This window comes from Chelonoidis abingdonii, chromosome 20 (assembly GCF_003597395.2).
Source record: "Chelonoidis abingdonii isolate Lonesome George chromosome 20, CheloAbing_2.0, whole genome shotgun sequence".
Classification (NCBI taxonomy): domain Eukaryota; kingdom Metazoa; phylum Chordata; order Testudines; family Testudinidae; genus Chelonoidis; species Chelonoidis abingdonii.
In genome coordinates this window covers 12,527,805-12,544,636 of record NC_133788.1, presented here as the reverse complement: position 1 = coordinate 12,544,636, position 16,832 = coordinate 12,527,805, and the positions used below count along the sequence as shown (strand labels likewise).

General features: G+C 47.5%; 1 protein-coding gene across 1 annotated transcript in view; it reads right to left on the bottom strand.

The window, feature by feature from the left end:
- Window positions 1-10,929, bottom strand: part of SMTNL2 (smoothelin like 2) — a 48,973-nt gene extending 38,044 nt beyond the window's left edge. Inside the window, exon 1 of the mRNA XM_032774459.2 lies at window positions 10,448-10,929. Coding sequence (XP_032630350.1) covers window positions 10,448-10,852 — 405 coding nt within the window. The 5' untranslated portion in view covers window positions 10,853-10,929. The remainder of the gene's footprint in view (window positions 1-10,447) is intronic.
- Between the last annotated feature and the right edge of the window lie 5,903 nt (window positions 10,930-16,832).

The window sequence follows — 16,832 nt, the reverse complement described above, 5'->3', positions numbered from 1 at the left end:
AGGAGAGAGAGAAAGAGATCTGTTTTATAGAGCACTCCTGCAACAACACTACCTATAACAAAACACTGCGGCCTCCTTCAATGAGGGCCCTATCCTGCATGGTACTTAGCACCATCTCTCAGTGCCCAGTGACCCCTGCCTATGTCGGTGGGGATCAAAAGCACTGAATGCTTCATAGGAGGCATTCAGCATGTTGTGGAATCTATCCCTATGGGGTCAGTTGCACCTAGCCCTGCTCAGGTGCACTAGGGAGGAAGAGCAGAAGTCAAACATGTACTGCACCGATGGGTGACGGTACAGACCCTTGAACCCTAAACCCTCAAAACAAAGTTAGAGTATAAGGGGGGTGCTGCAATAAGCTAGTGCCAGCCTCACTATGCCCTCCGCATGGTGATCCCAGGGCCCAGCATGCCAGCCAGCAGTGCTTGTCCCACAGGGAAGAGTGCACCTTGTACTTTATTCCAAGGTGGTAGAGCAGCTGTGCTTGCCTGGTGTGCTTCCCCAGCACACACTAGGGCATTGTTCCTGCTGCAGGCTGTGGTTTAATGCCCCAACTGAACCCAAACCTGACATTGTTTGCATGCGGCCTTTCTGCAGTGGAATAATACACGTACAGCCTTATCAGAAAACCTGCTTTAGCTCAGAGGGTTCTCCCCCCCCCCCCCCCCCCCCCCCGCCTAATCAGTACAATAAATCTCTCTATGCAGCAGACCTAAAAAGGCATTACACATGAGCTGTTGTAAAATACATGGATGGAGTCACGTCTGCTTTCCTTCCCAACTCCAGATACTCTCCTGTATCCAGTCAGGGTGACATTCAGCCTGACATAATGGGCTCCGACATGGCTCTCTGTACCACGTAATCCCTGCGTGGGGGAGCACAGACAAAGGAATACTCAGCCCTCCAGTGCCAGGTTCTAGGCTGGCTCCAAATGAGCTGGTGCCGAGCAGGACTTGAGAACAGATCAGGTGCACTGAAATCCACAGCTTGGGTGGTCAGGTGACTCAAATCCCCACATAGATGGCTAGGAGGGTTAGTGACTTCTCGGCAGTGTTGCTCAGCTGTATCGAGAGTGGATTCTGGTCATCCTTCCTGTCTTGTCATGGAGCTGCTGTACCTGTATCTGCACATTTTCTATTACTTGTATTGCAGTCGCACCAAAGGGCCCTAGACAAGAGCAGCGATCCATTGTGCTAGGATATTGCAACAAACAGACATAAAGACATGAGGTGAAATCTTCACTCAGGGCCCCCACTCCAATTAGCTTAAAATCTAATTCGCTGAGGAAAGCAGGAGAACAAGCAACAAGTACATGGTAGCTCAGGACACACCGGACCCTCTCTAGAACGTGGGATTTGGGATCCATGTGCAGTACCGCGTTAACGCGGGGACTTCATTAAAATGAATTGCAATTAAAGTCATTACATTTGGGATCCATGGCTGTGACTGTGTTCTATGCAAATTCGCGCTATATAGACGTGTGTTCTAGCGAGGGTCTGGTGTACTAAGTTTAAGCTGTGGATCACCTCCTGACAACTGTGTAATGAACACTATAAACACTCCTCCCAAAAAGCTCACACCTTAGGAGCAATTGGTCATCCTTACCAAATGGGGCCCCAGGCAAGGAACAGGTTGGTGCCCCCTCCCCTGCATTGCCTTGGTAGGCCATTTCACAACTTTGATGCATGATTTATCCTTGTCAGATAAGATGATACATTTGCACACTAGGATCTGTAAATCTGTATTTATTCATGCCATATTTAAGCAAATAAATTCCTCAATTTCTTCTACTGGGACGATCGCTACTGCCTAAAGCCCAGTGTGTGGTGTTCTGTTTCAGATATTTTTCCCATCAAATTTGCACCTTGCTGCAAAGTAGATTGCAACTGAGCTTTTCGCTTCCTATACTGGGCTCCTGAAGACTTCTTCAGGAGCATCTTTTATTTTCTGCAGGGTAAAACGGTATTAGGGAGAGCAAAAGTCTATGATCCGCATTTTGTGTTAAGCATAGCAAAAGAACTAACGGTATTTCTTTTATATTGTGTAGATAGGGATTCGATAGATCTCTGGCATCTCATTAAATATGTCCTTTTACTAGTCACTACTTACACTCTTCATATCTTAAAACACAAGTATACTTTCACAATTACACAGTAAAACAAGGTTCACACTATCACAGCTAGGCTCTCACTTCACTTGGTTCTTATATCTGACTGGCAACGCCCTGCTCCTTATATACCCGCGAGGGCAGGCTGACAACATTCTAGCGGGTTTGAGGAAAATGTAGTTCTCAGAAAGTCTGGAAGGTTCCACAAGGTTCTACTAAGGTCCAGAACATTTTAGGAGGTTAGTGAAAAATGAATCCACATAGAATGTCTGAAGAAACATGTTTCAAGTATTCCCTATTTTCCCTTTTATCACTAACAACAAAAACAGCACTCTAAGCCTGGCACCCCCAGGCTATTGCCTGGGTCCCCTGCCCTTAAATCTGGCCCTGTATATGGCTGCATTTGCTCACTCATAATTTTATCTTTAATTTTTTTTCAGGAACACATCAATTTGCAGCATAGGACTACTTGGCAGTAACTGAGCCAGAGGGAGATATATTGATCTACCTCGTTGGCTCATTTTCTCTGGGTAGCCCAAAGTTGTGAATGGATTGGTGCCGGGGGTTGGGGGGGGGGGGTAGAAAAGTCTTGTAACAGAAGTCCAAGTGCTTGCAAGTGTCTGCTATAGAGATGGTTGGAAAAACCTGTTTATTTCCAACCTGTTCTCCCCACCCCGGTCCAGTCTCAAATTAAAATTAAACTTTTTTGAAAAAGTGACTTTTTTTATGGGAAAATTTTGAAATAATTGGAACGGAGGCATTGGTTTTGATTCAGTTATCAAAAAATAGATATCAAAATTTCAGATGTTTGGGGGTCCCCCCACTTCTTAGCACTGAATGCACTAGGCACATAGGAACTGCCAGACTGGATCAGACCCCAGGCCCATCTAACCTAAGATGCTGTCCCCCACAGTGGTTGGTGCCAGGTGCTTCAGGAGCAGCAAGGTGTAAGAACCCCAGAGTAGGCAGATAGGGGTAACCTGCTGCCCCCACTCTGAAAATGTATGTCTGGAATCTTTTGCTTTCCTCTTTGTCTTTGCTTTTTTCCTGTCCAAATTTTCAAAATTTCCTCAGCTTCTGAAAAGCTAGAGTTACAGAGTTTCATTTTTCTCTTTACTCTGTCACTTATTTGTTTTATTGTACTGGGGGTGAAGGGAGACAGGTAAAAAGGAGAAACTAATCTGATATTTTTGGAAAACTTTAGGTTGGAAAAACAAAAGTCCTAACATTTTCCTGTGGAAGGTTTTGGTTTAGATAAAACTCCATTTTGGGGCAAGAAACTTGTGTTGGTTGAAAAACTTCAACCAGCTCTAGAATCCTGCCTGATCTGCAGTGGGAAGTGAAGAACCAAAATCTGGAGGTGACAGACACGATCACACTTTTAAAGAATGGGTCTAACAAGTTCAAACCTGAATTTTCCCAAACATTGGGAGTGTAAAAGCAGCAGAGAATCCTGTGGCACCTTATAGACTAACATGTTTTGGAGCATGAGCTTTCGTGGGTGTGTCACTCTAGATCGGAACTTCCCCAGAGTTCACAGTTCGGGGGCAGGTTCTTCTATTGATCCACTTTGTAAAGTGTCGAACACAGAATTCCTGTTGACTCTCTGTGGTAGGTGTTGCTCATTAACTCCACCTGGGAGGTGAGAGTGACTCTTCCGGGAGAGGAAACTAAAGTCTGAGACAGAGAGGCATTGGAGAAAAATCCAGTACAGCCTAGCTTTCTTCCCACAGTTACTTCAACTGCTGTCAAGGGACCCCAGGCCGAGGGCTGTGTTCACACACTAATTCTGTGCGCACATATGTGCATGTGATGGATTCAAGCAGGGTAAAGGACGGTGCCTTTCACAGCAGTTTTGGTACAGGCTCCTCTTTCTAGCTTATATGGACACAAGAACGATGTCCGCTTGCATGCATACGGTTCTGTTCATCACTAGAACAGAGCAACCAAAAATCACCCTAAATAAAAGGTAGTATGTCAGCGGTGCTGTATGTGTGCTGTTTGAAGGGGGAGTTTCCAGACATGAGAACCTTAATCTTTCATTTGAATAATCATATTGGCCTGGAAGCACCTAAAATGGACAGGATCCTGTTAAGGTCCCATGTTTGAAAATCTGGCCTATGTTAACTTTTCATTCACATAGAAAGTCGTTTTTTCCTTCCCTCTCCACCAGGGCTGGTGAATGAGATCAGAGCGTGAAATCAAGGGTGTATTGAAGTCAATAGCAAACTCCCTACTGGTGTCAGTGGGGCCAGTATTTCACCTTTCCGGTATGTCTGCATTGTATTCAGAGGAGTGATTGCAGCTAGTCTAAGCATCCCCACACAGCTTTAACCAGCTTGCGCCACTAAAAATAGCAGTGAAATTGCAGCAGCGCAGATGTTGGCACGGACTGGACATGCCCAGGGCCGGTGCAAGGAAGTTTCACACCCTAGGCGAAACTTCCACCTTGCGACCCCCAGTCCTGCAGCAGCTCCCCGTCCCCCCCACACCCTGAGGTGTGCCCCCCTGCCCCCGTGGCAGTTCCCCATACCCTGTGGCAGATTTCCCCACTCCCCACCCCAGCTCACCTCTGCTCCGCATCCTCCCCAACCATGCTGTCCTGCTCTAATTCTCCCTCCAGGCTTGCGGGGCCAAACAGCTGATTGGCGCCGCAAGCCTGGGAGGCGGGAGAAGTGAAGCAGCGACTGTGCGGTGGAACCCCTAGGCTGCTGGCAGCGCGCTGACCCAGGGGAACCCCTGGGCTGTGGGCTGCCGGCGGTGGTGCACTGACCCAGGGGAAGCCCTGGGCTGCAGGCAGCAGTACAGACTCCCTCTCCCTCAGCAGCAGCTGAAATGCTTAAAAAAAAATTGGGGGGCACCACTTTTTGGCGCCCCCAAATCTTGGCTCCCTAGGCAACCGCCTAGTCCGCCTAAATGGTAGCACCGGCCCTGGAAACGCCCGCCTAGAACCCTGGGCACATATCCATTGCCTGCCTGCCAGGGCTCTATGCTAATGTGGTGTTGCTACTATTTTTAGCTGCAGTAGCTGGATGAAAGCTTATGTGTGTGTTGTGTGCCCACACCTGCTACTGTCACAACTCCAGCTGCAGTATAGACATACCAATAGAGGAGGGGGGACTCTTTTGGAGGCATTTCCACTGAACTGCTGACTTGAGCAGAATTCCACAGAGGGTTTGTGATGGTCTCCGGTGATGTGCATGCTTAAAAATGAAACTGATCCCTAAAAATCACTTTCAACAATTGGTATCCTCCATCTGTTTCCCTAAGACTTCAGCAGCCAGCGTGCACTACAGAAACATACCAGGCACACTCATCCCTGCACAAGTCAAAGCCATCCATCATATTGGTGTAAATTCAATACTTTTGTTGTCTTTTAGAGCTGCTCAAGGTAGCTCCAGCTGTAAGTGCTTTCTCACCTTTCCCCAGGGGATCTGCAAAGCCAGCTGCTCTGAATGACATCACTGGTAACTGGGAATGACAGCTCAGGCCAAAAGCTGTCTGAAACATAGTACAGAACCAGTGACCTGCAGTGAGCTGAAGCTAAGAAATCCAACCCCATTTTCATAGCACTAGCAGCATGCACTGCAGATCAACATTCAGCTGGGATCGGGGAAACTGTACTGCTGTAAATAATGGAAGTCCAAGACGCTTCTGGTATAAGTTTTCACCATCTTCTTTGGAAAATACAAAATGATGGGCCCAACCTTGCATTTTGGCGGTGCTCAGAGGGTTAAATTCGATTCTCACGTGCATGTGGCAAAATAAAGAGGCAGCAGAACAGAGGAGTGTGATGCCTTGAGAAGAAAGCTTCCATCAGAGAAATAAACAGGGTGGGTTTCTTCTGCTAGGCAACTTACTAAAGAGGGAGGAATAGAGCTGTGAGGCAGCACGGTGAATTACATACGGCCCTGCACTGGGATTTGGGAGACATGGCCCTGCCGCTAGGTTGCTGTGTAACCTTGGGCAAGTCACTTGATCTCTATCTTCTCCCTCTAAACTGTAACCTCTTTGGGATGGGGACTGCCCCTTACTGTGTCTATGTCCAGTACTTAGCACAATGGGACCTTGTTCTCAACTGGGTCTTTTAGTCGTGAATGCCATGACAGTAGCACCTAATAGTAATAACATGAAAAATGCAATATTTTAATTTTGCAGAACTGTGTTCAAAGAAGCCTGATATTAACATCACAAATATGCAAAAAGATCATTTACACGCTACTGGATGCAAAACCATTTTTGTTTGAAAATGAGCCAATTTTTGCTTTTTAAAGCATCCTTGTTCTTTAGTGAATTGTGAACGTTTCCTATTTTTAATTCATAACAATGTACAGGAAGAGATTTGCACAGCTTTGCCCTTTAAGATGTGTTTTGCACACTTCTATTAATCACTCCTTTGCTACATTAAGAAAATGCTTAAATCTCAATTCCCCACCATCCCCAATTTCAAAGATGGGGAAACTGAGGCAGACAGAGTAGCTAGTGTCAGAGCACCCAATCCATTGCCCATTGAAGTGAAATATTTCTACTGACTTCAGTGGACATGGTCTGTTTATGGCCCCATTACCACAGTATCTGAGCACTTCACAATCTTTATACTGAGCCTTACAATACTCCTATGAGGTAGGAAAGTGCTGCTATTCCAGTTTTACAGATGAGGGATTAAATGACTTGCCCAGGGTCACAAAGGAAGTCTGTGGCAGAGCAAGGACTTGTGCCAAGGTCTTGGGTTCTAGACTAGCACCTGAATCACTGGACCATTCTTTTTCTCTGAACTATTCTCATCCTTACTGTGAGCAGAATTGGACCCAGAAATACATGCATTAGTAATAAAAACAAAACCAATACTAGTGTATCAGTTTTTGGAATTCTTGTGTTTCTTTTCCCTACTCTGGAGGTGAAGTCAATGGGGCCAGAATTTCACCCTAGGACTCGTGTCCCACAATAATAGTAGCTACTTCTCAGTCAAAGAAAATATATGAACTACCCTCCAACTATTTTCTATTTGCTTGTATCATATTGCATAACATAATTCACGAACAAGAGTCAGGCCACTGCTGCCCAGATATCAGGCACAGCCCTAGTGAACTGGAGATATCTCCACTGATTCAACACCAAATGATGGATTCCAAAGTGTTTAATGTCTAGCAGTGAAAAGGGAATATTGCTAATCATAATAGAACTGTAACTAGAACATATATTGGTTTGTTCTCGCCAGGCAGTGAATGATACTCTATCCAGCACCATGCTATCTGAGGGCCTCCCAGTAGCGTATTTGCATCTGTTGGATGTGGTTCTTAATAATACATGGAGATTTACCTTGCTCATAGAACTGCAAGGTTGTTAAGCCCAGCCCCCTGCCTTCACTAGCCGGACCAAATACTGATTTTGCCCCAGATCCCTAAGTAGCCCCCTCAAGGGCTAAACTCACAAGCCTGAGTTTAACAGCCCAATGCTCAAACGACTGAGCTATCTCTCTTCATTACTAAACAGCCATGAGACTTTTAAAAAATTGTTTCTAGCTGCCCGCGTTACCTATGTGTGGTGGTTTGGTTTGGTTTCATTGCAAGTCTTGAGATGTATGAAGCCTTAGCTCTGGGAGTCATGTTGATTACATAAGAATCTCAGTTGTCCTTTAATAAAAAAGTCTGGTTCCCAGGGCTGTAGACAAAAACTTGAAAACATGACCCAAGTGTTCAAAAACCAGATGACAAAAAAACTTTTTTTTTTTTTAAAATCTTGTGATTTATATTTTTTATAGTGGGGGTTAATGATACCGAGTTTAGCTGATCTCTTTCTGGCCTATAGTCCTGACCTGAAATCCTCTGGACTCAGTGGAAAGATTCCCATTGAACTGAGTGGGCTTTGGATCAGGAGCTGTGAGATTTCTTATGTATATACAACAGGCCCAATCCTTAAGCACTTCTCTAGTCCAGTGGTTTTCAAACTTTTTTTCTGGCAACCCAGTTAAAGAAAATTGTTGATGCCCACACCCCAATGGAGATGGGGATGAGGAGTTTGGGATGTGGGAGGAGCTCAGGGCTGGAGGGGGCAGAGGGTTGGGGTGCAGGGGTGCGGCCAGGAATGAGGGGTTCAGGGTGTGGGAGGGGGCTGTGAGCTGGGGCAAGGGTTTGGGGTGTGGGAGGGGGTCAGGGCTCTGAGATGGGGATGCAGGCTCTGGGTTGGGGCCAGGGATGAGGTGTTTGGGATGCAGGAGGGGGCTCCAGGTTTGGTGGTGGCTCAGGACTGGGGCAGGAGATGGAGGTGAGGGCTCGGGGCTGGGGCTGGGGATGAGAGGTTTGGGCTGCAGAAGCAGGCTCCAGGTTTGGGGGTGAGAGAGCTCAGGGCTGGGACAGGGGGTTGGGGTGTGGGCTTACCTCCAGTGGCTCTCTGTCAGCAGCGCAGCGGAGGAGCTAAGGCAGGCTTCCTGCCTGTCCTGGCACCATGGATCATGGTGTGCCCCAGAGGCAGCCAGCAGCAGGTCCAGCTCCCAGGCGGAAGCGTGCAAGCGGCTCTGCGCAGCTCTCACCTGCAGGCACCAATTCCCTAGCTCCTATGGTTCCTAGCCAATGGGAGGGTGGAGCCACTGCTTGGGGTGGGGGAAGCACACGGAGCCCTGTGGCCCCCCAACCCAGGAGCCAGACCTGCTGCTGGCCGCTTCCGGGGCACAGCGCGGTGTCAGAACAGGTAGGAACTAGCCTGCCTTAGCTGGGCAGCACCGCCAATGGGACTTTTAATGGCCCAGTCAGCGGTGCTGACCAGAGCAGCCGCGACCCAGTGCCTTCCATTCCGTGACCCAGTGCTGGGTCATGACCCACAGTTTGAAAACCACTGATCTAGTCTATAAGAAAATCTCCATTATCTTCAACGAGAGATTTCCCTAAGGACAGAGTGAAGTCTGACAACGCATTCTGGGAGTTAGTTGTAGCAACTGGGTTTGTTGGACCTTTGTGGCAGCATGAAATGAGTTGCAGTGAGACTGCGAAGAGTGAGCAAATCTTCCTAGGGCGATGCCTTTGGAAGATTGCAACAAATGAAACTGCCCCATAAAACAATCTTGGCTCAACTCAGTCCAGTACAGTCACTTGATATCCAGATCACCCTACAGATCGCTCTGCAGGAGGCGGTGACGCTGACATTTGCCCATGGTCAAGCTCTTTAAAAAGCTCTCAACTGTTCCCAGCCAAAGGCCCTTTAAATAGGGTTAGTATTCACTCATGCACTGATACAGAGCCTCAGTTACCTCAGAACAGTTTTGTGCTTCTCCACTGACTTAGACTCCCTTCCCTAGCCCCTGCATAACCTATTGGGCATCAGGTGATCCTTGTGACCGACGTGGGGGTCCTGATGGGGTGGGAAAGGTGTCTATTGTCTGACTGCAACCTCCAGGTGGTAGGGGCTGTCCCCTGATCCTCTGTTCTTAATACTGTAATAAACAATTTGTCTGGGTATCATGTTTTGGGCAGAGTTTGTGCTCAACTCTGTGGGGTTTCCCTGTACCAAGCTACTGAGAAAGCACTTTTATCTGCTCTTCAAATTTATGACCTTGGAATGACAGCTTAACAGCCTTATCCTCCAGGGCCCATTCTCAGAGTCATACCACTGTCCTGCAGGGAGGTGGGTGCCTAGGGACTCCCCCTTCTGGAGATCACTAAATCACCCCTGACTGGGAGGAATTCAATTGTTGCTCATAAAAAGGCTCATGCAGAGAGGGCTTCATTTTGTCTTTGGAGCACACCAAGGGGCGCACACAGTTTCCTTGGGCAAGGATTCCTTGGGCAAGCATGAGGGCCTTAGATACATAGCCATGGCGCTCCCAACGTCTTTCCTCATTCAGACAACCCCCTTTGACCCAAGAGGCCTGATTCAATGGAGTTATGCCAATTTATAACTTCTGGGGACCTGGCCCCACATGCATAAAGACCAATGATTTTGTTTTAAAACCATTTATGGATGGGAACTAGCAGAGATAGAAACAATCTTGAGATGAGCTTCTGTTCAGAGAGACATCGGAGAGTAACATCACCAGATTTCAAACAGGGTGTTGCGGAGGCAGGACCTTTGCACTATCCTTGATCTGGCCTTGCCAGCTGATTTTTGTTAAAGGGAGTGAAATCTCTGATCAGGCCTGGTTCACAAATGGGCTAAGTCTATCAAATGTTCTGTTCAAAACAAGTGGAGAGGGGTGCTGAGATTATTTAAAATGCCTGGATTAGTCCCTCCTGTGCACGGGTGCTCCCCAGTTGGGGGTATGTGCCCCTGCCTCCCAAGCACTCTGCAATGCCCAGCCACGCCCAAGGGGGCGCCCCAGCACAGGTCCCCGCTCCCGGCAATGCTTACCTGGCTCTTGCCCATCATGGATAAGGTAGCATGGCTGGAGAACCTGGCCAGCCTTGTGCCAGCTCCTGGAGAGACGGGCCCCCCGGCTGCCCCGCACTCCACAGCCCAGCTGTCCGGTAGCCCCGCTGACCTGCTGAGGGCTTCCACCTGCTTGGCCAAGCGCTCCACCTGTGCTCGCAGCCGCTGGTTCTCCTGCTGCAGCTCGGCAACGGTGCGGGCCAGCGGGCTGGCGAGGCGCAGCACCTCATCCACTTGCCGGTCCACCCCTTGCTTGAAGACCTGGATGTCCACGTGGATCTCCCGCACGGCGCCCCGCAGCGTGTCCTCATAGCGCCCCAGCGCCTCGCACACGCTCTGCGCGTCCTGGCTGCTGAGGTCTGCGATGTCGCTGGCCACCGTGTCCATGTTGGGGGGGCCGGGGACTCTTGCTGAGCTCCGGGCAAACTCTCAGCCAGCGAGGCTGGGGGCTGCGAACGCAGGACACCCCAAAGCCAGAGGGTCTGGCACCGGTCCCTGAGATCTCCCTGACACAGTTGAGGAAGGCAGCAAGCCAGTCCCTGGTATCAAAAAGGTTGAGAAACACTGGGCTAAGGAAAGCCCCAGTCCTTGCTGCAGGGCAACCTCCTGCCTGGAGCAGTCCCGCGCTCACTTCCCGGGGCTCCAGCTGGCTCTGTGCATTCTCCCCGCTCCCCGGGTGCCCTAGGACGGGCGAGGCTGCTCCAGCCCGGCAGCTCTGCCCAGAAAAGCAAAGGGAGGGCGAAGTTGAGGGAGCCCTGGCCGGGAGCGAGAGCGAAGCAGGCTGAGCAGCGGGGCTGGCTGTGTGTCTCTCTCCGGCTCCTACAAGGAGGCGATGCAATTTCAGGAGGGGACAGTGCAAAGGGGTGGAGAGGGGGGCTGGCTTGTTCACAGCTGCCAGAGGGCTGCTTGGCTCTGTCAACAGCTCTCGCAGGGGGACACAGACACTGGAGGAGCTGTGCAGCTGCAGGGGAGATGCTCCAGGGTGGGAGGAGGGGAAGGGACAATGGGGGAGAGAGGCAGGCTGGGTGGGGAGGGAGGATCAGAAGGGAAAAGCTATGGGTGGGGCGGGAGCTGTGGGAGGAGGTGGCTAGGAATGAGGGGGAGCCAGAGGAGAGGACTGAGCAGGGGGTTGCATATCTGGTCTTTCCTGTGTTGCTTGGATGCTGCTGCCAAAGTAAACATTCCTTATCGCTCCCTGGGGGAGCCCGGAGGCAAAGGGAGAGGGGACTGGATTCTGGGAGAGTAAAGACACACACACACACTCTCCCACACAACTTGTACACGGGCACGTGGAGACCCTCACCTAGACACAGCTGCACACGCGCTCCCTGCGCCACATGCCCACCAGTACACGCCTAGGGAGAGTCTTGGTGTGGCAGCCCATGCAGGTGTTTCCAGAGATCTGAGTCCCTGTCAGAGGTAGGGGGTGATCTACAGAGGCACACACACACTTCTGTATGTTTGCATTTATTTATGGTATTGACTCATTACCGAAGTTGGCCGCAACCTTCAATCCCCACTGATTTCTCTTTCCTCCTTGATTTGTGTGAACACCCCCTTTTCATCTCCCTTCTCTCCCATCTGCGGGAAGAAGGGGCCCAAGTCACAGCTCTGAGTCAACCCTACAAGCAAATGCCAATGGCCTATGAGACAATAGATGCTTTCTTGCCATAGGAGCAGGTCAGCGCTCAACAGTTGTCCCCTGACTGGCAGCAGCAGCCCGAAGACTGTGGAGTCCAGAATGAGCTGCAAACTCGGTTAAGTACTGCCTGGAGGTATGCCCACGTGTGTATGCCCACACGTGTAAATCAGGGCAGAGCTGGGGCTATGCTAAGCCAAGTTTATTCCTGGGGTGACTCCTGCAAAGCCAGCTTTAAAAATGGGCTCATTACAGCATTGCCCTGTGTCAGGGTTAAGATTCTGTTTGTTTTTCTCCAAGACTTCAGCTGCAAGAATTAGGATGTTAGCTGGGACTTCAGCTTTCATTTATTTAAAGTACGTTTCTAGCCCTCATGGTTGCAAGAGAAAAGCTTGGCAGAGTGACCACTATATGCTCCAAATCAAAAGGAGGTAAATAAGAAGAATTCCCCATTCATTTTTAAAATCTCATGATTTTTAAGCCAGTTCTTGGGATTTTTTTTGGGGGGGGGAGTTGGTCAGAACCTTTTTTTCTCATTGAAAATTTGGACTTTCAGTAAAAATAAAAAATAAATTTCTTTCAGCCCAAACCTGAAAATTATAATTTTGGAGGCATTGGGTTTTCCAACAAAAATTAAAAAAAAGAATACAAGGAAAGAAACCACCTTTTTATGAAAAATTTCATTCAGTTGAAAGCTCAATTTTCAGTCAAAAAAGGAAAGTTTTGATAGACATTTTCCAACAAGCCCTAAGCAGCACATGTCTGCTCCAAGAAAATTCACTTCTTTTGGTGTGTCTGGACCACGACGAGTAAAGAATAATTACATCATAATGTTATTTATAAAACCCCTTCTCTCCTTGTTCATGCATGTGGAACATTGTACAATACAGTAAATACAGCAATGTGAAGGAAGGGCCCTTCCTGATTTTGGAAGAAATTAAAATCCAGTCTCAAAGTGTCTCTCTCTCTCAGAATGAGGGACACTTGCTGTTTGAATCATGCCCGGCCTTTTTTTGTTTCTGTTTGAAATCTCCCTCTTCCAAGGCATCACAGCTGGATGCAGCCTTGGGAATGTAGCAGCCGGCCACAAACAATGACAAAACCATCATGAAACAGATAATATCGAAAACAAACACAAGAATAAAATAAATAAATAAACCAAGGGGCAACATTACCAGGGGGGAGAAGACAGACACACTCTGTCCAAAACCATCAAGGCTGTCTAAGGGATTTAGATGCTGGAATCCCATTAGGAACTTTGTGTCCAAATCTATGCAACTTGGAAAATCTGCTCTCAATCTGAGTTTTGTTCTTTCTGCCTGCGCCTCTTTTTTTAAGTCATGCCTGAAAATAAGACTTTTTTTTTTAAATCTAATAATGCAGGTCGTCGTGCCTGAGACAAATCCCCCAAAGTCTGTGGGAGTGTATCCACACACTCTTGTCCTTAGTTGTTTGTGCTCTTCCTCTTAGGATCAAGCCAAACAGAGGCCTAGATTAGAGAGAAGCAAACAATGCCCCGAAGCAGCAGTACCGTGCCATCTTGTTAGAACAAAACCCACTTAGCTTGTTTCTTCTCTCCAAATGAGACACTTCTGGAAATCTGTTCAGTATAATGAAATCAACCTTTTTTTCCTGCCAGCATCAGATAGGCCTTCATCTACATTGGGCTTTTAACCAGGTTTTAGAACCGTGGTGAAATACAGTTCCAGCTGAAATGGTTTTGAGCATGGCTTGGCTGACCAGCGTGGTTGGGAGCCGAACCATTTTAAAAGTGTGAGCTGCATTTAGAACTGGGCTTCTAATCAGAGTGTGGCAATTACTTTGCCCCATCTATGCTGGCCAAGCAAACCATACTCCAAATGGTTTAATGAGAATTGTCTCTCCAGCCTTATGAAAAATACTGCGCTGATCCCAAACACCGCAGTTTACATGACCACAGTTATTTCGGTTGTCTGGACTATTACTGTAGAATGTTGGTGTATATTCTGTAAGGATTTTGCTGCATTTCTAAATCACCTAGCACTATAGCATCCGGGCATTAGTGCGATTCCAATACATGTTTTAAATACCCAGCGTAGCTGGAGCTTTTGGGCATGTAGGGGCTCAAAGAGAGGTTCTGCTCTGAAAAGTGACTCTGCAAGTGGCATTGTGGGGCTTATTGCATCTCAGTGGGTTGCAGATCAAATGTGTTCAGCTTTCGGCTTACACATGAAAAGATCTGTTTTTAATAACTTCCAGCCCAGCAAACTCCGCCTGGACTCTGAGAATCAAGTCATTCCATCTTGCACATCTTTAGAGGTGACAAAGGGCTGACAAACCCAATTATGCCCTCATTGACATTTGGCCAAACCCACTGCCTTCAGTGGTCTCGCGAAGGAGTTCCTGACTGGAACCCAGTTCCATCTCTGCTGCATGAAGTGGAATGTCACTAGTATTTGTTTCTGATAGTGCCCATGATGTGCTAGCGCTATACAACCCTGCATCTACGGCCGCCCGGGGGGGGCAAGTGGGGCAATTTGCCCCAGGCCCCGGGCACCACAGGAGCCCCCACACGAATATAGTATTGCAACTTTTTTTATGGAAGGGGCCCCCAAAATTGCTTTGCCCCAGGCCTCCTGAATCCTCTGGGCAGCCCTGCCTGCATCTGCACCTGGAAAGTGTACACAAAAATGGATCTGAATCTGCTGCTCAGCACTCCGTGGGACCTGGACCTCAAAGTCTTTCTGTTGTTTCAGATTGTAGTGCTGATCATGCGAGAATATTGCCTGCAAAACTGCTCCTGTGCACTCCAAGAACCAGTGCATCAACTTACTTACATGCATGTGAAATTTTTAATTCAATTTTAATATTTTGGCAGCTGTGGGGCACCTTTAGGGAGCCTGAAATTTTCTTAGAACCAATCCTGTAAGCCTTAGTCAGATGACTCACCCTTATTCATGCAAGTAACATGCATGCAAATAATCCCATTGCAAATAGATCTGCTCCCATAAGGAATATTTGTCTGAGAATTGCAGGTTGCCTGAGCTGTTCCCTAATGTTTGACAGGAGAGTTCATCAGATTTAAATATATTTTCCCCCTGATAATTTCTTTCATCAGTAGATCCATATCATATTTCAACTACTATTGCACCTTCAGAGCTGGACAATCATTTTGAAATATAGAATGTAAACACTTCCACAAAGTTCATAAGAATCCTGCTTAGATCCTTTTAAAAAAAGATCTGTCTTATTTGATTGGGAGACAGGAAAGAACACTATATTACCTAATCTAGTAAATGTTCCAACAGTTATTTCATGTTAAAGCTTAATGCCAAATTTTTTTTGTGTGCATGTGTTTTTGTAACAACCTATATAGCTATTTTGGCACATCTATGCTGACCCAGTGCCATATTTTTTTTCCAGTGTTTGGAATCTTTGATATCAACAGTGCTAGCACACAACAATGTTAGACAAAAATAGCTTTATTAGTCGCTATAAAGCTTTCAAAATTTTTTCCTTGAGGTTTGAGAGTGAAAATCTGGCACATCCCCCCAGCCATGAAATCATCCAAATTAAACTTAATCCAGTCACTTAACTCCTACCCCTGTACATACCATCAGTAAATGTAAATCCAAATGATATCAATTGACTTACATTCTTGGGTTATTTGCTAGAATGTATAGAGGATGATAAAATAACCTTTTATTCAATCAGCTGTGTAACATAGAGCTAAAACAAATATTAAGTCAGTGTTAGCTGGCAAGGAGAAATTCTGCAGCGTTTCAGATGTTCCCTTGAACATTGAAATTTGAGTTTGGAATCTGTGGGAAGAAAACAAGTTGATTGTTATGGGTTCCGTGTGCTCACTCCTTAGTTCCAGTTTTCATAATATTTGGATATTGTATTTGGCATTTTGGATACATATTTGATGAGGGCATAATTTGGTCAATAAGCATTCGTAGTGTACATTGCAATGTGCAGAGCAGGATCAGCTGGGGGAAGATGTACATGAGGCAGAATACAATGCCCAGGCACAACCAAATAGTTAGAGTGGGAAGGGAGGGAGGGGGGTTCAGACACTGGTCAATCCTTGTGTTTCTGGGCCAGGTCCTCAGCAGCATGTGTAAACTGATACAATATACATCCATCCAATCCAGTTGCCATACATGTTTACCAATTACTCTGAGCATTATTGGAGTACACGTTGGACTTGAGCCTGGCCTGATGCTTGTTTTACATGAGCCTAACTCCTGTGATTTCAACAGGCCTTTTCTTTTAAGGTAGCTTAATCTGATGCCCCCTGCATGAGCTATTCCTGCTCAGGGGCTGCGAAACTCTGCAGGGTGGAACTTGCTCTCTGTTCTCCTCTCGGAAGGGCAGGGTGGGGAAAGAAAAAAACTCAGCGGCTGCAACTACTGGTTTGTTTTTATTCTGAACGAGGCAGCACAACAGAGGGTTACAAAAGGAGGCTCCCAGCCTTTGTCACAATCCCATGGGCTGCCGGTCTGTTTTCTCTCACAAGATTTACGTCAGTGTGTGCAGTGACATCATGCCCCTTATCTCCCTTGGAACAGGCCACAGTGCCACAGGGGGCCTTCCTCCTTCCTTTTCATCTCCAGAGTCAGCCTTTGCTGCTGCAGCCCCAGCATCTCTTCTGAGCAACCCTAGCAGTCGTCAGACTGTGTGAGGCCCTGATTCTGTAAGGGGCTCCAAGCAGGCAGACACCAGCACACCTGCAGGGACCTGCTT